Source organism: Ambystoma mexicanum, chromosome 13 (genome assembly GCF_040938575.1).
Source record: "Ambystoma mexicanum isolate Mex_15411 chromosome 13, UKY_AmexF1_1, whole genome shotgun sequence".
NCBI classification, from domain to species: Eukaryota; Metazoa; Chordata; class Amphibia; order Caudata; family Ambystomatidae; genus Ambystoma; species Ambystoma mexicanum.
Genome location: NC_090938.1, coordinates 365230317 through 365256432, shown reverse-complemented (window position 1 = coordinate 365256432; position 26116 = coordinate 365230317). Strand labels below are relative to the sequence as shown.

General features: G+C 47.4%; 1 protein-coding gene across 6 annotated transcripts in view; it reads left to right on the top strand.

Moving 5' to 3' along the window:
• The window catches only part of ABHD4 (abhydrolase domain containing 4, N-acyl phospholipase B), a 313526-nt gene that overhangs the window by 117429 nt on the left and 169981 nt on the right, over window positions 1-26116 (top strand). For all 6 annotated transcript variants that reach the window (XM_069633882.1, XM_069633878.1, XM_069633879.1 and 3 more), the window contains one exon: window positions 16354-16508. In XM_069633882.1, coding sequence (XP_069489983.1) covers window positions 16354-16508 — 155 coding nt within the window. The remainder of the gene's footprint in view (window positions 1-16353; window positions 16509-26116) is intronic.

The window sequence follows — 26116 nt, the reverse complement described above, 5'->3', positions numbered from 1 at the left end:
AGGGTCATAATGTTGGTTCCACCTCCAGCCATTTTTTCAAGTTTCACATGCGGAGGCGGATTTTGGAATGTATACCAATGGGAGGCATGTTGGGCCTGGGCCGCGTGCCAGTACAGTCGTAGGTCAGGAGCCGCGAGTCCACCCCTGTCGTATGGTGCTGTCATGTGGTGCCACTTCGTACGGACCGACCCCGGATGCCAGAGAAATTGAGCACATTCGGCGTGGAGCCTCGCAAAGTATTGCCTTCCGGGCCAGACAGGGGCGTTGGCAAACACATACAGGAGCTTGGGAACCAGTGTCATCTTTATCAGGGAGAGTTTGGCTGCCAAGGACAGGGGTAAATGCCGCCACTTGGAGAATTTGGTGACGATAAGCTGAGCCATGGCCTCATAGTTATCCTTCAGGAGGGCACATTTGGATAGCGACAAGTGAACCCCAAGGTACCTGACTCCCTCAGGAGACCAGCGCAGGGGGTATTCGCATGCCGGATGCTGTGTTGTTTTGGTGAGGGGGAAAATTTCAGATTTGGAGTAGTTAATCGTGAACCCGGAAAACGTGCCTATTTTCGTGATGTCCCGAATGATCGGGTTCAGATTAGTGGAGGGGTTTCTGACGTACAGGAGGACGTCGTCCGCGTATAGTGAGATTAACTCTGGGGCCCCCGTCAACCGGATACCTTTGTTGGAATGTCGCCCTCTGACATGGTCCGCCATGGGTTCAATGGCAAGGGCGAAGAGTAAGGGTGAGAAAGGGCAGCCCTGGCGGGTTCCGCGATGAAGCTTAAAGAGGCGGAAAGGGATAGAGTTTACCAGGACCCTGGCTACCGGGTCTGTGTATAAAAGCTTAATATAAGAGAGCATATTCGGGCCCACACCCATCTTCTTCAGCACCGCCCACAGGTATTGCCAGGAGACCATGTCGAAGGCCTTTTGGGCATCTATGGTCACAGCAACCGCCTCTGCACCCGGGTCGATTCTGGCCATCACATTGAATAGGCGACGGATGTTGAGGGACGTGGATCTGCCAGGTATGAACCCGCTCTGGTCAGGATGCACCATATGGGTCATAAAGGGGAGAAACCTATTTGCTATTATTTTAGCGAAAACTTTCATGTCAGTGTTAATTAGGGATAGGGGTCTGTAGGACCCGCATTCTTCAGGAGGCTTACCCGGTTTGGGGAGGACCGTTATTAAGGCTTCCCTTAAAGAGGGCGGGAGGGCGCGCAGCCGGAGCGCCTCGGACCAGACCCCGAGTAGTACTGGAGCCAGAGCAGCCACATGTTCCTGATAGAACTCAGCGGTGAGTCCATCCGGCCCAGGTGCCTTATTTTTGGGAAGATCCGATATTACTTGGACTATCTCTTCTAGGGTGAACGGTGCCTCAAGACACTCTCTGGTGTCGTGGGAGATTATCGTCATAGGGATGCTCTCTAGGAGGTCGTCTAGATCTTGGTCAGAGTGGCCAGGGCGGGGCCCATACAGATCGGCATAAAAGGCGGCAAATATGTCAAGTATGGATTGGTCGGACCAGTGTTTTAGTCCTTGTTCATCCATAATGCAATCAATCCGAGACCTGCCACCCTCCGTTCGCACCAGTCTAGCCAGTGTTCTGCCCGGTCTGTCCCCCTCTCCATAACCACGGGCGGCTATGGGACGGGTATAATATTGCACCTCCCTAGAGGCCTGTGATTCGAATTGCTCCAGCTCCGCCCTGATTTCTGCCAGTATCCCCGGGGAGGGACTGGTCAGGTATCTCTGCTCAAGGGTTTTTAGTTTAGTTTCTGAAGCATTCAGGGCCTGCCTGATGGCCTTCAGGACACCTGCTTCTTTAGAGATGCACATCCCCCGGATGTACACCTTAAATGCCTCCCACCTGACCGCCTCCAAGGTGTCAGCAACCCGGTTGTTCTCAAAGAATGAGGTAATGTCCGCTAATATTTCGGCCTTAAATACAATATCTGAGAGGGCGGAGGATTTGAAACGCCACGCAGGACGCGACGGGCCCACATTACCAGTCTGTATCTGTAGTAGCACCGGGGAGTGATCATATAGCGTGCGCGGCAGGATCTTAATGTCCAGGGTTCTGCCCACTAACCCGCCCGAGAGCAAAAACAAGTCTATTCGAGAGGAACTATCGTGCACCGAGGAGTAAAACGTATAGTCCCTCTCTTGGGGGTGGAGAGTTCTCCATATATCATGCAGGTTTAGGAATTCCATATGTGCGCGTAGCCGTTCAGCTGCGCGCGAGGTGGTTCTGCGGGTGGTTGTGGTTCTATCTAGGGAATTGTTGAGTATCAGATTAAAGTCTCCCGCCCATACGGTGGGGACGTCCGGATATCTCATGAGGATGGAGGTCACTTTGTCAAAGAACTCGGGGGAATCAGTATTGGGTGCATATACATTGACCAGTATACAATCTTCATGGTTCAAGCTACAGTGTAAAATGACGTATCTTCCCTCAGTATCAATGTGGGACGCGTGGAGTGTGAACTGTAAGGATTTATGGATAAGGGTCAGGACCCCCCTAGCCTGGGTTGAGTATTGAGTGTAGTGCCTATTAGAGCCCCAATTGTGCGCTATGTTTGACGATAGATGTTTTAGAGCATGCGTCTCCTGTAGTAGAAGGATCTTAACCCCGTGTCTCTGTGCATAGGCTGTAATCCTGCGAGATTTCGTAAAATTTGTCAGCCCCCGGATATTCCAGGACATCATTTTAACCGCCATGTCTCACACTAGGGAACATTCCGGTGGAAGCCTTTGTCATACGTGTCCCACCTGTGTGCCGCTGTAACATGCGGGCGCCATCCTCCCGAGCCCGCCTCCACTCCCCTGCCATTTTGTGTATAACGTACCCCAACTTCAGCAAGCCCCACCCTCACCGCCCTACTCCAACCAGCAGTGCACGAAACCCCACCCATACATTTCTCGCCTGTGCTCCATCCCCAACTCGGAGACACAGGAGAAGTAGCCCAACAGGGGCCAAAACACAAACATTTAAGAACAAGTAAAATAAGAATTGCAATCGCAGTGGGGGCAGCTGCTGCCGTTCTGCCCACTTGTACTGGCTACTGTTACATTTGGATCATATATGACTGGACATCAGCTAACAAGATAAACAATTTAAACAATTTCAGGGAGCGGATACTGGAGCATTATAGCTTCTATATGCAGCACCCCAGCGGAGGAGAGCCGCAGAAGTGTGACCCCCAACCTCACTGGCAGTGCCACACATCCCCGCACCAAATTGCAGGGTACTAGAACGGTGCGTGCACTTATGTATGAACGGACCTCATTTGTATTTCACATGGACAAGTATGGTCGCAGTGCAGTGCTGCCGGGCCACAAGTCGACCGCCGCCATATAAAGAGCGGGAAGATCCCCGGCCCGCCAGTGTGGCTTATAGTGTCTTTGCCACCATGAATACATTGTGCAGTGCGGTAGATCACAGGTTTGGCGGTTGGTCGTCTTCGATGCGCTCCTCCGGCGGGATCTGTGCTTCAATAAATTTGACCGCCTCATCTGGGACCGTGAAAAAGTAGTGTTTATTGTGGTGGGTGAATTTTAGGCGGGCCGGGAAGAGCATTGCATATTCTATCTTTCGCTCCCTTAGCAGTTTCTTTACACCATTGAATTGTCGCCTCTCCGCCTGGACCGCCATTGAAAAATCCGGGAAGATTCTGATGATTTGAGAGTCCATCCTAAGTTCACCCTTTTCTCTGGCCAAACGAAGGACAAGGTCTCTGTCCTTATAGCTCAAAAGTTTTGCTATGATCGGTCTCGGGAAATCCCCGGGTTTAGGGCGAGGTGCCAGGGAGCGATGTGCCCTTTCCACAGTGAAGAAGGGAGATAATGGCGGGTCACCGAGGAGGTCTTTAAGCAGTTGTTCGACCGCCGTTTCCATGCGGCCCCTCAATGCCGATTCGGGAACTCCAACTATGCGGAGATTGTTCCTCCGGGACCGTGATTCTAAGTCGTCACACTTAGCTTTTACCTGCTTCATGTCCCTGACCAGTTCCGAGACCGTGTTTTGCAAGGTATGGACATTGTCCTCAGCAGACCCGATTCTCTGCTCAGTCTCAGCAATTCTAGACCCATGTTGATCAATCTTCACTCTCATTGAGGCCACATTTGCGTTAATGTCGTCCAGTTTTTCGTGAACCGCTGCAAAGTTCTTGGCCATGGATTCCATCATTATAGTAAGGTCAGCTCGATTGGACTCCGACACACCCTCATCCTCCTCGTGCAGCGCCGTAGTCGAAGCATGGTCCGCCCTGGGCGCTGACTTGGTGAATTTGTCCATGGCGCCAGGTTTACCACTGGGTTTTGATTTACTGGGCATCACAGCGGCGGGAGGGGTGCCCGCTCAGGTATAGTGGCGTTTGCAGGATGGGTCCTCACAGTAGCCAACCCCCAGTAGCGGCTCCTGCAACGGTCAATGCGTACCCCGGATGCTCTAGTGGGCCGTGGCGTTAATAAATTCGGCCCGGGTATGGTGGCACCTGCATAGTGGATCCTCGCAAAAGTCTGTGGGGCCCCAGGAGGTGAAGATGTAGCCCAAATGCAGAGGCGGCTCATAGAGTTGTCAAGTGGAGGAGGGGTACACACCTATGGCACTATATGTAATTACCCAGCCAGCCGACCCAGGCCGCTCACATGCAGCGCCGGGGGACCAGACGGCGCTGATCCGGCGCGAACACCCACCTCCAGCACGTCGGGGCCGCAGTCCGCCCGTATCCTCAAGCGATGGGAGCAGGAGCAGTCGTTGGGCACCAGCATGGCCCCAGGAGGCCACGGCCCCAGGCGGCCGCAGAGGCCAGGCCGCGCCCAGACAGCCGCACAGGCGATCCGGCGCCGCCGCCCAGAGGCGGTCCGGATGTAGGCCCCGGCGAGGCTCCGCCGCCTCCGGGGGAAGGCGAAGCAGAGGGGCACGGCCCCACGCCGCTGGGATCAGTGCACGGATCAGTCGGCAGGGGGGATCGATGGCGAGGAGGCCCCCCGGGAGCCGGGCGCACACCACGCAGGGCCCGTTCCAAGCGGGTGATCAGAGGCCGCAGGCGCGGCCGGGGCGGCAGCGAGCCGCGGATCTCGCAGCGCGAGGGCTCGGGCAGCGGGCGCATCCAGGGGCGGGGTCCGCTCGGACGCGGGTAGAGCAGGGAGGCTCCTGGGCCAGCGGGGGAGAGACGTCAGGAGGCCGCGGGCCGCCGCCTCCGGGGCCGGGAAGGAGGCCACGACGCCCCCCAAGGGCAAGGGTCCGTATCTTCGTCCGACAGCAACGATTTCACTCCAAACTTCAGCCAGGTGTGTAGGGAGACAGGGGGGCAAGAATCGTGCAAGTCTCGTGGGTGTGCTTAGCCGTATTGCGCCGATGTCCGATGGATTGTAGTGGGCAGAGACGGAGCTCAAGGGCTAGGCAGCCATTTCCTTTGGCTGCTCAACAGCGCCCCCCCAGTCTGGTGTTTCTAATGGCCCACACCTGAGCAGGACATTTGAATATTTAAAGACCCTTCATGTGCAGGCCATAAGAAGTAGAAGAAGGAGCAGAAGTGGAAGAAGCAGTAGAAGTCAGCAGCCGTGTAAGGATTGGGTGCAGAGAACGGAAGACACCGGGACCTCTGCTGCATGTGTAGCGGGTTATGGTGCCAAGAGAGTTGCAGCAGTGAAAAGCCTGAATTGCAGAGGTTGCGCTGCGGGATGTGTTGTTGTGACAGGCTGCCCCGTGGGAGAGAGAAGCTCTCCATATCTCGTACCTAATTCCGGTGGCTAGCGAGCATCGGAGAACACAAGGAGCAACACAGGCTCCTATGGTGAAAGGTGCGGGACACGGAAATACAACCGGAGCTGTCAGAAGCTCTGAATCCAAAGACCAAAGAAGACATTGCAGCAGCAGCGGGTTAAGCGGACGTGCAAGGAGATATTGGTGAATTGGCTTTTGGTAGTTGACCCCGGGGCACTCCATGAGGAACAGGAAAATAGCCCGGCTCCATTAGGCTTAACTAAATCAAATGATAAAGATTGGTGCCGACGTATCCAAGACGGGCTTCAAAACAAGCTTCTTAACATTCGGTCGGTAATGCTTGAAAAAAAGTCACAGAACTTGGCCGTCTCGGACGTTGGTAACCCGAAGGACTTTACTAGGTGCTTAGATGTTCCAATTTTTTACTTTCATCCAGTAAGTGAACCGGATTTAATAAAGGTCATTGAACAAATGAAATTTTCGCATTGCAGAGGCGATGCATGCACATCCAGGATAATAAAGAGTTGCTCTCCCTCCATCATTGGAGCAGTCTGCTCCTTTGTCAATGCCTCATTGGCTGAGGGTATAGTACCCAAAGATCTGAAACACACTATGGTAACACCAATCATTAAGAAGCCAGGTCTATCAAGGGATAATCCCCTGAATTTCCGTCCTATCTCAAACACCCCCTGTCTCCGAAAAATACTGGATAGGGTAGCCTACCAACAAATCTCGGAACATCTGAATCAGCACACCATTCTGCACTCCCACCAGTCAGGTTTTAGGAAACTCTATGGGACTGAGGCCTGTCTCCTAGAGCTTAAATCTAGACTTCTCTCACAAATGGATAATAGTAAGCTTTCATTGATCATATCCCTGGACCAATCAGCGGCCTTTGATTTAATCGATCACACTATATTAAACTCAAGGCTAAAAGAAGTAGCCAACTTTTCGGAGCGAGCAGCGCTGTGGATCTCGTCCTTTCTCGAACACCGGCTGAGTAGTGTGTGTTCGGATATGGCGGAAGCAGATCCTATTGCGGTACTCTATGGAGTCCCACAGGGGGCTAGTACATCGCCATGTATTTACAATCTTTTCATGGCTCCCTTCTTTTTCATGTTAGAACAGGAGGGGGTTGTCTTCTCAAACTATGCTGACGACACTCAATGCATAGTTCCACTGACAGGCAATCACGGACAGGATGAGGCTGACGTAAACAGAGTTTTCAGCCTAATTGAGAGGTGGATGTTAGACAACTATCTTGCCCTCAACAGGAGCAAAACTAAATTAATGATTGTAGGGAGTCCACACGCACTTAAAATGTTAAATCCATTTTACAGTGCCTTTAAGTTAGGGAATGACATCATTAACCCTCTCCCCAAAACCAAGATACTGGGTGTTACACTTGATCAATCCCTTAATATGAAAGCGCACGTGTATTCTGTAGTATCCTCAGCAGTAAACTATGTAAAACTGTTGTCACATTTGAGGCCTCTTATCTCCCAGAAAAGTGCCGAAACTATCGCCAGGGCAATAATAGGGGCCAAATTGGACTATTGTTGCAGTCTTTTGCTGGGATTCATTAAGGGGGTCATACAGAGACTACAGGTGGTCCAGAATTGGGCAGTGAGAGTGGTAGTCAGCCTCTCTAGACAGGAGCACATTACAGAGGCTTGACGAGGGCTTCACTGGTTGCCAGTGGAATCCAGAATTACATTCCGAACGCTGATAATTACTTTTAAGTGTCGAATGTTGTTGATGCCTCCTTACCTTCAATGTTATGTTACAGACAAAGTCATTAGGAGATCCTTAAGGTCGGATTCAAAAAACTTCCTGGAGCAACCTAGAGCCAGGACATCTAAGGCCGAACATGGGGCCTTTGCATTTAAGGCACCAAGTCTATGGAACAATCTGCCAGATTATCTGCGTAATCTTGGTTGCCTTGTTAAATTCAAGAAGGCTCTTAAAACCTTCCTCTTCTGATTCTTAACTCCAGTACCACCCATATCGGCTCTGGTATTTCTAGGGCACTATGGGACTTTATTTGGTTCTTTCTTTCTCCAGCATTGGATCTTTCATGGATTCACATGCTTAGAATATTCCCTGTCGTCAGACTGGGAACCCTCGGTACACATATATAGTCGTTTCCTATAGGAAAAAACTTCCGACACTTGTGTGTCCTATCCACATCTACGTCCTCTCCGGGGCCGTCCACGCAAGCCCCGTTGGACGTAATGGTATAAGAGGCCCCGCCCCCGCGGGTCCCGTCAGATTTCAACCGTCTCCAAAGATAGTGGGATCTCCTCGCGTAGTCTCTACTGCTAGATTTTGTCGAATTGTCGAACTCCTGTGAGTTTGTTAATTTTATCGGAATGTCGGGAAAACCTCCATTTCGCCCGTGTGCCACGTGCGGATTGAAGAAGGTTTACGGGGGGGACGGCCATTTAGACTGTATTTATTGCCTCCACCCTCACCACTCGGCAGACCAGTGTGAAATATGTAAAGGTTTTTCCCAGAAAACCCTGAAGGATCGTAATCGACGGCTGGTATCCTGGTTAAATGACGGTGCGGGAGCGTACCCTCAGTCAGAGGTGGGCTCTGTATGCAGCGTGGCCTCTGCGAAAACATCAGGAGCCCCTCGACGCTCAACTTCGTCGGAACCTCCGGCTAAGAAGTCACGACCTGTGGAAAAGGACGTTCCACGAAGTCACTCTTCTAAGGACTCTTCTAAAGACTCTGCAAGAAAGACATCTTCGTCAACTTCGTCGAAGAAAGGAAAGGAGAGGCCTAAATCCTCCTCGGGCGATCAACACAGATCAGCCACGAGTAGAGATTCGGATAAACGCAGGGAGAGCGCTGTGAAGGCGGGACCGCCTAAACCAACTGCAGGCCCATCGTCGACGACGACGAACCAGTCGGTGTCCTCACTGCCTCTGACGCAGTCGATTTCACCCGTCATCAACCCGGCGACGACCTCGGCGACGATGTCCTCGTCGACGGAAGTTCTGGCCTGGAGACCAGAAGTATTTGATATGGGGCTGCCTGACACATTGCTACAGGAACAGGCAGCGTCAATTGCCTCGAAAGAAGACGACGGCTTCAGAATTGTGAGCCCGGAGGACCTCGGTCTACGAGCCAGGTTTCCATCAGGAGCAACCTGCTCTCAGGTGTTTACCCAACCTCCAAGCTCTCAGGCGACCCTGTCCATGGAGGTACTGTCCTCCTTACACTCGCTGCTGAAATCGCTGGACGAAAGGCTTCCACCTGTACCGTCGACACCCCCCGTCGACGAGCCTGGCCCTTCACACCGCCCGACCAGATCGATCGGGGTTCCAACTACTCCAGCAGTCCAGGAGGAAGGTGAGCTTTCTGACTCCCTATCTGACCACGGGTCTGCGTCAGATATATCCCTCTCACCATCTAGGGATCCATCCTGGGTGTCGGATGTGGAAATGGAAACACCAAAGAGTCCCACTCACCCGTCACCACCGGACGATATAGGTGCCTTTCATTCTATGATGGAAAAAGCGTGCAAGGAGTTTGGCCTGGTCCAACAGGAGGAGAAAAAGGACTGTTTTCTTTTTGACCATATGGGCAAGAGTAGACGCTCAATATTCTCAATACCCATTTTAGACCATGTCTGGAAAGAAGGTGTTCAAACCATGCGTCACCCATTTTCTGAGCCGGCCGTCAAAGGCCGCATGGAAAAGAAATTTAAAGTTCCAGACTCTACACCGAAGTGTCTTTCGGCTCAACCTACACCGGACTCAGTGGTATCGTCGGCGGCGACGAGAAAAGCAAAGGCCCAACATAAATGCTCTACCCCTCCAGATAATGAGGCGAGGCACCAAGACGTGTTTGGTAAGAAGGTTCTTTCTGTGGGGGCCTCAACGGTGAAAGCAGCTAACTCCCTGGCGATTGTGGCCAGATATGACAGGGAGATGTGGCACAGACTGGCACCTATCCTGGACCACCTCCGGGAAGAACATAGAAGAACGGCGATGTCCCTGGTTCGAGAAGGCGAAGAAGCATCGAATCATGCTATTAACATAGCGGTGGACCTGGCAGATTCGGGTTTTAAACAAATAAATAACGGAGTTGTCTAAGATGCCAGGCTTGGCTTAAGTGCACCAACTTCAGACCCGAAGTACAGTATAACGTTTTGGACATGCCCTTTGAAGGTGATCTTCTTTTCGGAGAAAAGGTGGACGAGGCCTTAAAGGGCATGAAGGAGGACTCAGATACAGCACGCTCGTTGGGTTCTCTCCAGAGCGGTAAGCCCTTTCGTTCTTTTCGTCCCTTTAGAGGAGCATCTGGAAACTCAAGATTCTCAGCAACCAGGGATAGATCTTTTGGTAGATCAGCGTATCCTTCCCAAGGATATAGACGCGCCTCTCAGACCTCAAGCCGGCGCAGAAACTTCCAGTCTTCCAAGAGACGACCAACTTATTCGTCGTCGACGAGCAAACAGAAAGACCAGCAATGACGGGAAGCGTACCGTTCTGGGAGGAAGAGTGTCAAGCTGCATCGAGGAATGGGAGACCATCACAACGGATCAGTGGGTTTTGGACACTGTGAGGTACGGACATTCCCTACTATTCAAATGCAACCTCCAAAATGTCCACCAATACACCTATCCCAGCCACATCTAAACATCTTGCGGCAGGAAGTAACACTCATGTTACAGAAAGGCGCCATCGAATTAGTCCCTGCATCGCAGAAAGGCCTAGGGGTATACTCAGTGTTTTGTGGTAAAGAAGCCAAACGGAAAATGGCGCCCTATTCTCGACCTGCGAGACCTCAACAAGACCCTACAGAGTCAAAAATTCAAAATGCTTACACTGCAGGAGGTGATCAAATCCGTCCAAAGGGACGATTTTTTGGCGTCACTAGATCTACAGGACGCGTACTTCCACATTCCGGTGTGTAAAAAACACAGGAGGTTTCAGAGGTTCATGGTAGGTCAGACACACTACCAATTTGCAGTGCTCCCATTCGGTCTAAAGTCCTCCCCAAGAACGTTTACAAAATGTTTGGCGCCTGTGGCAGCCTGGCTGCGAAAGGGAGGACATCATGTATACCCGTACCTCGACGACTGGCTTGTGAGGGGATCCTCCCCAGCGTCGACCAACGACAGCGTACAAGCCACCTTACAACTTCTGCAACGACTGGGGTTTGCAGTGAACTTCGAAAAGTCTTCTCTAAAGCCCTCAAGGAGCTTGAAGTTCTTGGGAGCTCAATTCGAAACCCACTCGGGAATAGTGAAACCGTCCCTAGACAGAATATTGAAGATCGAACAACTGACGAGTCAACTTCGCCTACAGAGCACATTTTCAGTGAGAAAATATGTGGCAATCCTGGGTTCCATGGCTTCGTGCATCCACCTAGTAGCAAACTGCCGATTGTTCATGAGGCCTCTACAGGAGTTCCTGTCGGACAGATGGAAGCAGGCCACGGGCCGGTGGTCAGACAGGATAACCGTCGTCGACGACGAGGGTGTCATCAGATCCCTCCAATGGTGGAAAATCTTTCACAACCTGGACAGAGGGGTTCCTCTACAAGAGCCGGAATTTCAGAACACCATCATCACGGACGCCTCCCTGACGGGCTGGGGAGCACACATGAACGATCATCAAACCCAGGGCAGATGGTCTTCGACCGAATCGCACCTACACATCAACGTGCTGGAACTGAGGGCAGTGAGATGGGCGTTGAAATCATTCCTTCCACATATCAAAGGATCAAAAGTAAGAGTGCTGACAGACAACACGACAGCCATGTTCTACTTAATAAAGCAAGGCGGCACCAGATCCAGGACCCTTTCGGCAGAAGCTCAAAAGACCTGGCACTGGGCGTTGAAACACAACATATCCTTAGTGGCTTACCATCTCCCGGGTGTGAAGAATGTGCAAGCGGATTCCCTGAGCAGGACAATGGCTCAAATACACGAGTGGGAGCTGGACACCGGTCAGCTACAAATAATCTTCGAAAGGTGGGGGACCCCCTCAATCGACCTCTTCGCAACGAAAGAAAACAGGAAATGCGAACAGTTCGCGAGCAGATGGCCTCAAAAAGGATCCCTGGGGGAAGCGTTCTCGTTTCCCTGGACGGACAAATTCCTGTACGCTTTCCCTCCGTTCCCCCTTATACGGAGGACAATCCAGGGGATTCGCAGGTACAAATGCCGGGTCATTTTAGTGGCTCCGTATTGGCCGAGACAACCATGGTTTTCCGACCTCCTACATCTGTTGTTGGAACACCCTATACCTCTCCAGAAAGTGCCGAACCTACTGTCCAGGGACAAGGGAACGGTGTGGCACCACAATCCGGACAGCCTCAACTTAACAGCATGGCTCCGGCTTTTCAGAGTTTGGCAGCTTGAAAGTCTCGTCGGATTGCCGGAGAATTCTGCAGGCGGCTAGGGCCCCTTCGACTAACAAATCATACATATGCAAATGGCGAAGGTTCTGTACGTGGTGTCAAACACAGCACGAAATTCAGCCTTTAGAAGTAACCCCTGAACAAATTCTTCCGTATCTTCTTCACCTAGCTGAGAGTGGGCTGTCATCATCGTCCATCAAAGTGCACTTGGCGGCCATTTCAAGATTTACGAGGAGGAGACAGTCTTCACCATTATTCAGTGACAGACTGGTGAAACATTTCATGAGGGGTCTCTTTAGAACTTTCCCCCCTACGAAACGGTTCCCACCGTCGTGGAGTTTAAATATGGTGTTGGCTGCCTTGATGAAGCCTCCATTTGAGCCAATGTCCTCTTCATCCATGCAGTTCCTATCTTGGAAACTGGCTTTCTTAATTGCCATTACATCGGCTAGAAAAATGTCGGAATTACAGGCTTTGGTCATAGACCCTCCATATATGAGATTCTTTAAGGACAAAGTAATTTTATCAACTAACCATACATTCATCCCGAAAGTACCGACAGTCTATCACAAGCACTCGACCCTGGTCCTTCCTACTTTCTTTGCGTCCCCGTCGTCGACGGCGGAAAAAGCCCTTCATACTCTGGACGTCAAAAGGGCGTTAAAATTTTACCTGCAAAGGACGCAAGATATCAGAAATACCAGACAGTTGTTCATTGCCTACGGTCCGTCGATGAGAGGAAGGGCAATCTCCAAGCAAGGCCTGGCTCGTTGGGTCTCGTCGGCAATTACTTTTAGTCACTCCAAGGCTGGGAGACCCCTACAAGGACGCCCTAGAGCCCATTCCACGAGATCGACAGCCTCTTCTGCGGCTCTATGGGCAGGAATTCCTCTGACAGACATCTGCCAGGCGGCGGCATGGTCTGTTCCACACACGTTTACACGCCATTACTGCCTGGAAAGGCAGCACGCGGATGAGGTACAGATGGGAAGGGCAGTGCTGCGCCATCTGTTTCAATGAGGTAAGACAAATACGGTGAAGCTGTTGTCTCTTACCTTGCCTATGTTTGTTCCCTTGCTCTTATTTATGTATTATGAATATGTTTATATCTGAAAATATGTTGCTACTTACACACATATATATACATATTTGGACTGAGAGTGTTTCTTGTAAAAGTAAGTTACATTGCATTCTCACCTCCGTCTTCGATGATACTGCTATACAATCTATTCTAAGCATGTGAATCCATGAAAGATCCAATGCTGGAGAAGGGAGTAGTTTCTTACCTGTAACTCCATTTCTCCAGCATTGGTATCTTTCATGGATTCACATGTGCCCTCCAGCCTCCCCGGATTGCAATGTGCAAGATATGTGCATAAGCAGGTTCCCCTTTCTACTTTGGAGGGGCCTGAAATCTGACGGGACCCGCGGGGGCGGGGCCTCTTATACCATTACGTCCAACGGGGCTTGCGTGGACGGCCCCGGAGAGGACGTAGATGTGGATAGGACACACAAGTGTCGGAAGTTTTTTCCTATAGGAAACGACTATATATGTGTACCGAGGGTTCCCAGTCTGACGACGGGGAATATTCTAAGCATGTGAATCCATGAAAGATACAAATGCTGGAGAAATGGAGTTACAGGTAAGAAACTACTCCCTTTTCTGTTGTCCGCGCCTTCATGCCTGAGGGTCTATAGTGCGCTATATAAATACCTTGTAATGTAATGTAATGTAATGTAATGAAAGACCGTTGGCTGCTTGCAAATGTTTTGAATGCCGAACTAATGAAAACGTATTTTTGGTACAATAATCATATTGAGAGAAAGCAAGGTTTGCAACTATAATTACCATAGTAAAGAGGGGTCAATTTTTAACCCAAGCTGTAACCACCATTGCCGAAGTAGAGAGGGGGCAACATTGCGAAAGAGCATAACCATCCTTGCCAAAACAATGCGGAGACAATTGTAAATAAAAAGGGAAACAGCTTTTCTAGAAAGAGAGATGGGAACAGGATATGTTACCAGCAGTGGACTGGTGTAGGGGGAAGAAATCAGAGGTGGCTGGAAGGAAGCTCTCCCTGTAGCAATCATCCAGGGGGGAAAGGAAGATAACCTGCATTCTGTGTGGCAAACAAATCGGAGGAACAAACAAGGTCAATGTGTCTTGTGGACGAAGTTGTGAATCTTAAAGTGTTGAAGCAGACCTCACCACCAAGTACTTATAGTTGTGGTAGCAGTTTTTCCTTGGCAGGCGTGTATACCAGGAAAGAGACTTTTTAGTGGTTTGGCCTGGCAGGTTAGTGGACCAGGAAGAAGACATTTAAGTACTGCATTGTGGTGGAAGCTTGTGGTGGAAAGAAAGTGACAAGCCCACTATTGTGTTGTAATGAAATATGTTGAAAGCTATCTTGACAAACCTTTATTGTTCATGAAGAAGAAGTGTGAAGATAAAGTCTTCTGTGTTTAATTACGGAAGAGTTTGTGGAAACTTTGAACAGTCTTTTGTTGAAGAGCAACACATTTTGTTTATGCAAACCAAGTGCCAAGTAAACGACTTTTGGAATGAAGAGAACTTTGTGTTATGTTTGGAACTGTATTTGGCTATTGAAAAGAACTTTCTTGAATAGAACTTTGAATCCTGCATTAATCCTGAAGGAGGGGGACCTGACCCAGGCTACAAGGATACCTATTTGGAGATTTTAAGTTGTGAAAGCACTTGTTTTGTGGAGTTTGAAACAGCCGTATGATAGGTCTAAAATGTATGTTGTATGTATTAATGTCCATGATTAATTTGATTTCGAATCCAAAAATTACGAATTCGAAATTTTCAAAAATCGTAATAATCATGAACATCACCCTGCAGCAAAATGGCACTCTGGGACCCCGCTCCCCTCCCAACCCTCTTACTTAACATTTGGCGGCACACTTTGCTGTGTGCTGCCGACTCCCTGTCTCCCTGCAATGCCAGTTCCCTTCACTTGCGTGTATTGGATCCAGTGCTGCAGGGTCCTTTTTTTAAATGAAACTTTATTTTTAATGAAGCGGGGACACCTCTGCAATCCCCAGTGCCATTATAGCGAACAAGGGTGCGGGGGACACGCCTGCAACCCCTGCTCACCTTGTTAGCTATAATGGCACTGTATGGTGTATGTATTCCAAATTTTCAGCTGTACTTCATTTTCTTACAGCCGAAATTTGAACAAATATACCATGCAATTGTTTTTTTTTCTGATTACTTCTATGGATTCTGTGAGGGACGGGTACATTTGTAGAGGGTTTTCCTTTAGTCTTAGTCTGATAGGCATGGGAATCCTTGCTGGGGACAGTGAGGCATTTATCACACTATTATTGTTTAATAAAATAACTTAATGTGATCAAACCCCATCAAGTTGTCCGTCTTGCATTTCTGATCTCTCAGAAAACATAGAACACACAATAATCAGTACACAAAAAGGTTAGGCCAAACAGAAGTGCTTCAAGGCAAGAGCGAGGTCAGTTCAGAGCACGAGAGTGGAGAGGGAGACTGGGCAGAGCAATGCATGGGTGCCTAAGTAAAGTCCTGGTAAAGATATGCGCTTTTTTGAATTTCAGAAAGTTATCATTTTGTCTTACATCTGAAGCTACATATCCTGGTTGCTTATAAACCAATAAATGTGTGTATTTCACATTGGTTTAAATTTGAAGCATTTCCCTACCGTTTCTACCTTGGATGTGGACCAAATTGGTTATAAGAGAGCTGCAAAACCTATTCCGCTGCTGCACTTCTGAGTGGGGAGTGCCAAAAGCAATACGGTGGATTTAAAGTTTGACGGTGGAAGAAAAAAATGTCCTCTGGCCTACGGACCATTTGTTGAAGCTATGGGGTAGCAGTGGCAGCATAGTCCATTCCAGTTCAGTTCATGAGTCCAATTGTAGTAACTCTGGCATGAAGGGTTTCTATGCACCAGAGAAGGATGGAAGCGCGAGCGTGTTCTTCAGTCCCAGCATCCGTGTGCGCAGCAGGCTGCCGATCCCTGTGCCATGCACATTTTGTGACATCTGAAATGGCATTTCTTATGAAATGTACTGTAACGTGTTTCCACACCCCACATTCTACTTGAGAATTGCTACAGCTGCCTTGTGCCGTTGTTGCAATGTGTTTTCTAACTGTTTGTAGAAGTCTGTGTTTCATTCCACTTTTGCTGATTCTTGTAGCTGAGTGAAGGTGCTTTCTCATTTTGCTTCTTTGTACCTCTACAGGGTCAAGCACCTCATCCTTGTGGACCCATGGGGATTCCCTATGCTGCCAACAGATCCCAGTGAAATGCGATCCCCACCTCGGTGGGTCAAAGCGGTGGCATCTGTGCTGGCACGATCAAACCCATTGGCAGTCCTGAGAGCGGCTGGGCCCTGGGGTGAGTCACCACTGCATATTCTTTTTCCAACACTGTCCACCACTCTCTCATGGTGAAGTCACCACATTTATGAGATCATGGTGTTCCTCATCCATGCCAGTAGATCTACCACTGCATTTATAAAGACGTCCATTACGGCCAAGTTGCCAACCTGCCAAATAGTCATATCTGTGATGTTTTCAGGTCAGCCACAATAAATACCTGCATCTGAGGACAATGGATGTGAATTTATTTTAGTGGCAATCGTTGAAGTAATTTCTAGGTTTTGTTATTCAGTGGTTTGAGAAGTCCAGCACTAATGCGAAGGGTCCAAATGTACAGAGTTCAAAATGACAGACTGATTGTCTACTTAGTGTGTTTCGACAGGGTATTTTTTTTCTTCACTTTGTCTCAGGATGGGGGCCTGGGAGGGTCCCTATCCAATGCTCCTTTGTTTCCCCCAACTTTAAAAAGAATATTAATTTATGACAAGGCGCAAGATGCACACATTTTTAATAGACCATGTAGAAAAATGATACTTTAAATTGTACATGCTTAATCATTAAAGCATACATTACATAAGCTTTATTATAAAACCATTATTCTGCAAAAGAATGGCTTTCTTGTCCCATTGATTACATTTTAGCTATGCACACAAACAAGTCAGACAGTAACAGCAGTGGCAACACTACAGGACAGAACATCTATTTGAAATCCCTATGTAACTGCTCCATACACTATCCACCTAATCTGCATTGGATGTACCCTTTTACCTCTTTTCCTCCACAAAAGAGAGTTGAATTAGGGCTGTTAGCGAGGTGTCGATGTCAAGTTTTTTCCTGGCCTTGCAGACACGTAAGGAAAGTAGACTTGCATGACAGCAAGACTGGTTTGTGCACACATTTATTTTGGGCCCTCCACATTTTAAGTAGAGTTGTATTGCAGTCCAATCTGAGTCGATATTACCGCTGAGACTTCATCATCCTGGTTACCCTTGAAATAAAACTCGCCCATAAGGATCTAATGTACTTCTGAAACAAAGATTTGAGTAGGACTCAATATGCCCAGCAAAGCCATCTGTACGTGGGACCCAATGGTTCATCTTGACCAGAATGCTGCAATCCCTCTAGGTGATGTTCCCCAGAACAAGCATAAAGCGTGGCGTCCAAGAAAATGCTGAAGCTTTCCTTGTTAATGAAATTCCTTTTAAGGCTGGTGATATCCTCAAACAGTTATAACGGCAATGGGCAACGATGCTCATTCCCGCAAGGGTCATTCAGCTGCAACACATATTTGCAGTGCAAGGAAGGCATGGTATCAATTGTAGACACAGACGTCATAGATGCAAGTTTAGAAAACCTTTATTTTGGTGTTTTGGTTGGGTTGGTAGAATTCCTAACTGGCACAAACTCTACAATGGGAGTAGTCTCGACCATTAAACAAATAACAGGCAAGTCCAAGTCAGTCTAGCCAAAATAAAAAGGCCTATACGAAAAACAAACTAACCTTGCTCTCCTTCTCAAATGACAAATGTGTTACGGCAATACTAAAGAAAAAATAGTGCCTTAAAAGAAATGTCAGAATGGCTTAGGTAACAACTCCCTTGCCCAGGTTCAGCAGCACAGGGTCTCGCGAGTTTCTTAAAAAGGGATAGGTGGATGGCAAATCTATGGCACAGTTCTATCAGTCTTGCACAGTACACTTTGGCTTACTGGTACAATTCAACAGTTCAGGCTTGGGCTTCAAGCTTTTGGCAGTGTAATCAGTTCCTTAGGCTTTGTCCGCCTTCTCAAAAATACATAGTTCTACTTTTGACTTTTACTTTGCCACAATTCAACACAGGCTTCCCTCCGCCAGGCTTGAGCCTGCCTCTCTTTTCGCATTCACCTTTTTACTTTATCACAGTTCAGCACAGACTTCTCTCCCCCGGGGTCAAGCCTGTCTTTCTCTTGGTGGGGGTTCCCTCCCCCACTTTCATTCACATTTATCCTTCACTCAACCACAGTTCAGCACAGGCTTCCCTCCACTGGGCTCAAGCCTGTCCCTCTCTTTGTGAGGGTTTCCGCCCCCACTTTTTGTCTTTATATCTTTTTACTGTCGAAGAGCAAGAATTTTTACATAGACATCTTCATGACCACTTCGACCTCTGTTTAAACAATGAAACAATTCAACAATCAACGGGTTTTCCTCATCTCGCAACACCAATGCTTCTTGGTACTTGTAGTTTCTTATTCTCTTTACTCTGCCCTCTTGGCATCTTTCACAGTTCATATATTTTGCCCTCTTGGCATATTCAGCATTCACACGGTTTGCTTTTCACTTATTCAACTTTCGCTCGGGATCGCAGTTACTTTCTTGCGTTCGGGTCCCGCTTAAAGCACTTCAACTGAGAGCATTTCACAGTGTGAGAAACCAGAAGGTGTCTCGCCCGCTAGTCCCTGGGGATCTGTCATCCAGGTGGGCAGGACACGGCCATCGCTTTTGGATCCATTTCCTTGGGGTTGGACCAGTGCGAGTGGATCACCTGGATGAGGGGTCTTCAGGGAGTGGGAGTGGGACACCGGATGGTGACACGCGGCATCCCCTTCCCTGTAACACCTTTATCCCCATCCTACTAGTTGGGATACTTAGGAACTCAACCCCCTCCTTTCCCGACACAAACACTTTCTTACGTACAGCTCACTGTGAGAGAAAACAGACTAACACCTGAGCCCTATACCTGACATGACCCAATGCAAGGGTCAGGCAGAGTCGGGCATTAACTGATAATTACACACACCTGACTTCCATCACACTTCCCCACATGGATAAAAGGCGGAGCATGAAAGCACACTCTAAGCAAGGTAAAACACACGAAGCAGCAGTTCCAAGATGGCAGTTTAATACGAGGAGAAAGATGGCAAGACCAGAGAGGGTTGCAAGGAGGGAAGTACCCTTGACCTTTTTGGAGAAGAACTTCTACTTTCACACGCCCTTGAGAATAAGAAACATAAGAATGTGAATTAACGCTGAAGAAGGGTGCATTGTGTGTCGAAGGTACCAGGGTCCTCCAGCATTGATAGACAAGGCGGAGAGGAGCAATTGGCGCTGTAGTACTGTTCTTGTCTCCTACAAAAAAGCAGCACCAACAAAGTCAGCACAGCCGTGAGTCGGGGAGACCGATAGCAGACCGGTCTGTGTTAGAACCAAGGTTGCAAGCGGCAACATTGTATGAAGAAATCTGCAAAGAACAGAGTGTGAGGCGTATGTGATGAGCGACGTGGGGATCCAAGGTGTGGCTGAACTTTTGGAGCCAAGATAGATACCATATGCAGAGTGGTCCAGTACCACGTGGGTGCTCATTCGAAGGTCTGTTAGCTAGCCAACAGAGTGTAAAATTGTGAACTGTGAAATCGAAATGGTCCTCCAATGGGTCAAGCAAAACCCTGTGCACATTTGAAAGTTTTCGATAGCTAATACGAACTGTGATTGGTCCGACCCTGGCTGAGGGAGACTAATTGTGAAAAGGGATCTGAGCCCGACCGAGGGGGATCTGGAGTAAATCGTGCGCCACCCGAGAAAAGATACTCTATGAGCATTCGAGAGGAGGATCTGAGCCCGTAAACGGGGGATCCAAAGTAAAGATTGTGGTGTAAAAGGGATCTGAGTCCGGCTGAGGGGGATCCAGGGTGAAGAGTGGATCGCCCGACATGAGTACTTTGATTGTTTTGGTACATCAGGCCCTCTGAATCAAGGGACTTTGATAACTTCAGAGACTTGGGCACAGAAGGCCCTAATGTTGATAACAGAACTGTGTCCTCGTGCCGAAGAAGCCTGAGAGTGTGCTATGCTGTAGTAAACCACCTTGTCCCATGCTAAAAACGTGTGGAAGGGAGAGCAACGCCTTAAACATCCTGACTTATCATTTTGTGAACACTTCTTTCTTTGATTGGCAATATTTTGTTTTTAGTATAGGCCCTTTTATTTTGACAAGACTCCACTAGGACTGCTTTATTATTATTTGATGGTCATAGCTTACCTCCATCTGTAGATTTAGGTTTAGATAGGCGTTTATCACACCCTTCCGAAACTTCAATAAACGCCATTGAACTGTGATCACTTGTGTCTGTCTTACTTTGATACCATGAAGCAAAAATGAGTGGGCACCACTGGAACATTAATCTCCTTAATGTCCTTAATACTTGGTAAATGAAGTCTCTGATGTATAGTTCTCAATAGCAGGGTAGTTTACTATGTGCAGGAGCCGGCTGTAAAAGACTTGGAGACACCCAAGTCAAAAAATAACAGTAGAAGCAAGAGACTAGGTGCAATACCCAGTCATACAGCCGCTCTCTGAATCCCAATCCGGGTTTTAATTAGTTACAATGTTGGTAAACACTTAATGTAGAGATAAAAAATGATTAGAAAAAACTCAAAAGTAGTGTTGTTTTTCAGTGATGATTTTATCTATCCAATCAAGGTTCATATGCAAAAAAAGAATGCGTAGTCACTAATAATTTTTAGTGAGGAAGAGTTCTGCCACAAGTCACTCTTTCAACAGACTCACTCTTTCAACAGACCACTTTGGATCATGACCCAACCCTCTCTGTTCAACAGAACTTGGAGAGCCTTTTGGCTAAAGCATTAGCCTTGGAATGGATCAATGAGCATACACAGAGATTTCTTTCCAAAAGTCATCCGAGAATACCAAATTTCTATACGCTGTCGAAGATCCATAAGGATGGTACTAAACCACCTGACAGACCAATTGTTGCAGGAATAGAGAGCATTAACCAACCTCTAGGGATTTATATCGACTTCTTCTTACAGCCTCTAATCCAGAAAACTTGTACTTACACTCGGGATACCACCCACTTCCTTCAAAAACTCAACTCCTTGAGAACTATACATCTTGCTTCTACTGTTACTTTGATACCATGCCTTCCTTTCAACAGAGACTTTCAAATGTGTGATTCCGCCTCGCAGGACCACTCTGGTACTTTGTATACTTTCTTCCACATTCAGCAGTTGTCCTTTCCATTACGCGTTTTAGCCGCACACATGTAATTTTCAACTTTTGGTTATAGTTACTATTGCTTTTAACACAAACAGGCTTTTGTTGCCTTCGATAACGCACTGGTTGTGTTAATTGGGCTTCTCTCTTCAATGCCTTTAATGGAGCAGTCAAGGCCGTTACCAACGCCTCCTCTGCTCCTCCCAACTTCGCCGTTCACCCGGTAGGGTAGTGGGCCGCTTTGAAGACTCTTGAAGGTTTCTCCCCTTTCCGCTTGCTTGGTTTCAGTCTTGGAACGCTTGCAGCTTCCCGAAAGTGTGGAATTCTCTCTCGGATCTTTCTCGTTCTTCACAACTGCCGATCAGCCACTTGACCTTCCAACGTCCATAGCCTGGTTTGCATCAGCCCTGAAAGAGCTGCTCCTTCTCCTTCCCAGCCTCGCTCAGCGTGTGTCTGTGTGCCCCACCTTTTATACTAAGCCACCTTTTATCCTAACAAGGAGTGTTAACAAGTGGCAGGTGTGTATAGTTAGGATTATGTGCCTCACTCTGTCTGGTCTCATTAAAGGGACAAAGCCATTGTAAGTCAGTAGAGGTAATATTCCTGGCCTCATTCCTCATCTCCCTCGGCTTAGTGGTGTTGTCAATGTGAAGTGGGGAGGAATTATGGGAGCTGTAGTTTCCCATATAAAATAAGCAGGGATAGGGATTAGATGGGTTGTGGAGAAGGGGGATACCATGTCTCACCATCAGGTGCTTCTCCCCCACTCCCCGAGGACCCCCTACCCAGGTGATCCTCCTTCGCTTGTCCACCCCCAGTGTCGGGATCCAAAAGCAATGACCTTTCCATGGCCACCTGAGTACCAGATCCCCTGTGATAGGTTGTGAAAGACCCTCTGGTTTTTCACAGCAGTTATAATTATGTATGCAGACAACTGCTATCCTACCTACCCTTCTGACTGGATTCAGTGTGTTGGAAATAAAGTGATCAAGCCTGTCCCTGTTCCTGGCGCACCTCCCACCGATTGTAGTACCCACCTGTCTTTACTGTGGTGCCTTCCACCCCCTCCTCCCCATTTTCAGCCAAGCCCTGTATAATGTAGCTAACTGTATGATGCCAGAAAATGCACCAGCCTGTCCCCTTTTTACAATAGTGTGGAATCTTTTCATAGTTTTTCCATTTTGAAAAACATTATTAAATAATGGCAATTCAGACTTTGAGATATTTGGGTAATTTTTTTAACTTACTTTTCAAACTGCATTTTTAGTATTAGAATGTAGGCTTAGGTATTTTATTGTATGCTTCTATCTTGCACAAATGTAATTGTGCATGGTCTGGCAAAGTTTTCAATGAGTCGCTTCACAATATAACTAGATTTTTATCTTATTTAATTCCTCTCTATATGTACAAGAGACAATAGGGTCTCCTAGTTTAGGGGTGGTCATTGTACATTTTATATCCACCTTCAAGATTGCTCCCACCTCCCTAGCACAGGCCCACTAAACCAAAACGGCTTGCTCCAAGATTGGTTTACTATAGTCAGGGAATACCTACTGTTTAATCTGCCCCTGATCTTTGGAGGCTTAAAGGCTGTTGCCTTATCTGCCGGACTCCCTCAGGGACTTCCTAAGCGACTTACTCTGATTAGTGGAATGGTCTTCTCGTACCCCTCCCCTCGTGACAGTGTTTTCACTCCCTATCCTTACTTTTGGCTGCCATGCCTCTTCTACATCTCTCACCATTCTTCCTTGTCTTGGTCTTATCATTCTTCTCCAATCTCCTGCCTTCACTCTCCTTCTCCCTCCTGATCCTACTCTGCCTTACACTCCTGCTCTCACTCCGCCTCTCTACCCTACTTCATCCACCTCACTCTACTCTTCACCTCCCTCGGATCTCCACCGCCACCTAGATCTACCTTTCCCCAGGGACGTAATTTCACCAACATGCCAGGGCTAGCAGAAGTGACACCACATGCCCCTTTACCTCTGATGACATCACAGGAAGTGATCACATTTGACCCCACCCCAAAGTGACATCACAGGAAGTGGTGGAACACAGCCTTTCATCCATTGACAAAAGAGGAAGTGGCCTCACATAGCATTGTTTCTAAATACACTAAGAAAAAATATGGTAACATTATCACTGTAATGTGATATACATTTCATACAAGAATGGATCACCATATGTATCGTTAATATCAGTGTGTATAGGCCCATATTACCAAATTACTGTGAATGTATGAATGCAAGCAGATGTCCAAGGCCAAATGATAATGTGTTATTATATAGCACTTACACTAAAGCGCTTTATATAGAACAAAAATACATAGATTAGCACCCAATCTGTGTTGGTACTTATTTATCAATCTCAGAAGGATAAAAGGATGAGTTGACCTTGCCGGGATTTTGAATCTGCAGATCTCTCTCACACACACCAGCAGCAAGTGCTCAACGTCCTGAGCCATCTTACCGGCTATAGCTAGTTTACCGGCTATAATAAAATGAGCAATTACATGTATGAATGTTCTCAAAGTCAGAAAGCAAATTGCACTCTCTAGTAGATACCATTAAACTGGTAACTGAGATTTAACAGCAGGCCAGTTCATCTGCAGGTCTGGTACAAATTTGGCCAAATGTCAAGCCTGTGTGGATCTACTTTTCAGGCTTCAGAGATTGGCAAAATAGATACCATTAGGAGGGTTCATAACTGTATTAAAGAATTTAGAGTAGTGCAGGAAAAGCAGCACCCTCACACGGCATCCAGTACTCTGGGCACTCGTTACCTCCTACATGCAAACAAATATCCTGAACCACGTGCCATGGAGATCAGAAGGATAGACACGTTCCAACAAAGCATTAATTGTGGCACAATGAAATCAAGGGCCACTTTATGTGATATGGTCAAAACATTTCTACATTGTACACACGCTTTTACCTTTAATGAGTCTTGCAATTACTGTATAGAATTCCAGAAAGACAATTTGTTATTCCTGTTCTTTCTTATTTAGGGTCACTGCTCAAAGTGTTACACTTGTGGAACCCCCTTTTTGTTTTAAGTAGCCTGAACAAGAAAGCCAGCCACTCCAGAAACAAAGAGCCACAAGGCACTGGCTACAGCCCAGGAGCTTCAATTTGGCCAAAGGGATAGCAAGGGAGAATTCTGGGGTCGCAAGTGCGACCTCTGGCAACCCTAAATGACGTCCCTGCCTTTCCCTCTCCTGTCTACATTCCCTGCTAATTCTGCCCTATTCACACTTCTTGCTAACCCTCCTGACCTTACTTCTCCCCCTCCCTCTCTTTCTGACTCTCTCCCCCTGTCTCTCTGTCTCTCTCCCCCTCCCTTTTTCTCCCCCTCTCTCCCCTCCATCTCTCTCTCTCTCCCCCTCGCCCAACACTGGCACTATACCTGAGCCAGCTGCTTTCTTGAGACTGCCCTGAGCTAATCCAAACTCCTCCCGTCTCCTCCTCCTCCTTTTTTTTTGTGTATTTGGTTATGTGAAAAACCTTCACACAAGAAACCGTTTAGAAACAATTAATTATACAGCAGTTCAATAAATTGAAAAGGATAAAAATAAGGGAAAAATGCAATAAAGATCAGGATTCGATCCCTATAAACTCTAAAAATGTTATTGTATCCAAGATCAAACTTATATGTGTTCCTCTAAAAATGATTGACCAAACAGTGTCAGTTGAAGGGTTGATGTAATCTTTAAAATATATATGTTTTAAATATTTCTTACATTATTTAATTTTGCACACATTATAATTAAATGTCTTAGGGATTCAGTTTCAATGCCGCAAAAACAGCAATATTTTCATGTGTCACCCTGACTGTTCCTACTTTTTGAAACTTCTCTTGTTTTCCATAACTTCAAGCGGAATCTCAGAAAGTTCATACATCTACGACAGCACGGAAAGTATTGTAAATAACTTGGTAGTATATTCCATGCTTTTAATTCTAGTCGATAGTTTGAGGTTTTTCTATCTTTGAAATTCCTCAATTATTTTGCACCAATCCATTCTCCACAGGTCTATTAAGCAAGGTTTCCCAAAAGGATCCAATTTCATCTAACCAAGTTAGACACTGAATTTTCCATTTGGTCAAGACAGATAAAGAACTAGTTTCTAAAGCAGCCGCCATGTGGGCTAAGATCGAATTCTGTGGCCCAGCAGCGATCTTTCTGAGAAACGATAATGCTTTCCATTTAACAAATGCTTACAATGAAAGTAGTCCAAGTTCATACCTTAGGATCTGGATGTCGGTTCCACTCATGATACTTTTTTCCAAAATATGCATTCAATTTGATTCCAGTGTAGTTTCTCCCTGGTAAATTTGGCTTCTATTACATAAGTAAGTGTAAGGACCACCTTCTGTTTGTAGAGGAGTACAACAGGGGAGGTTGAAAATGTGCCATATTTCCTTTGAATTATAAAAACTTGTGAGGCAGCGGTTTACATTTTTGATCGTAAGTTTTGTTTATAGGGCAATTCAGTTCGAGTCACACTTATTGGGATTTCCAGGTACCTGTATTCAGATGTTAGTCAGTGGAATTTTGTCAATTTTCCATACTAATTTGGATATTATTTTCTGTTTACCTGGGGTAAAAATCATCTTTGATTTTTTAATATTGATTGTT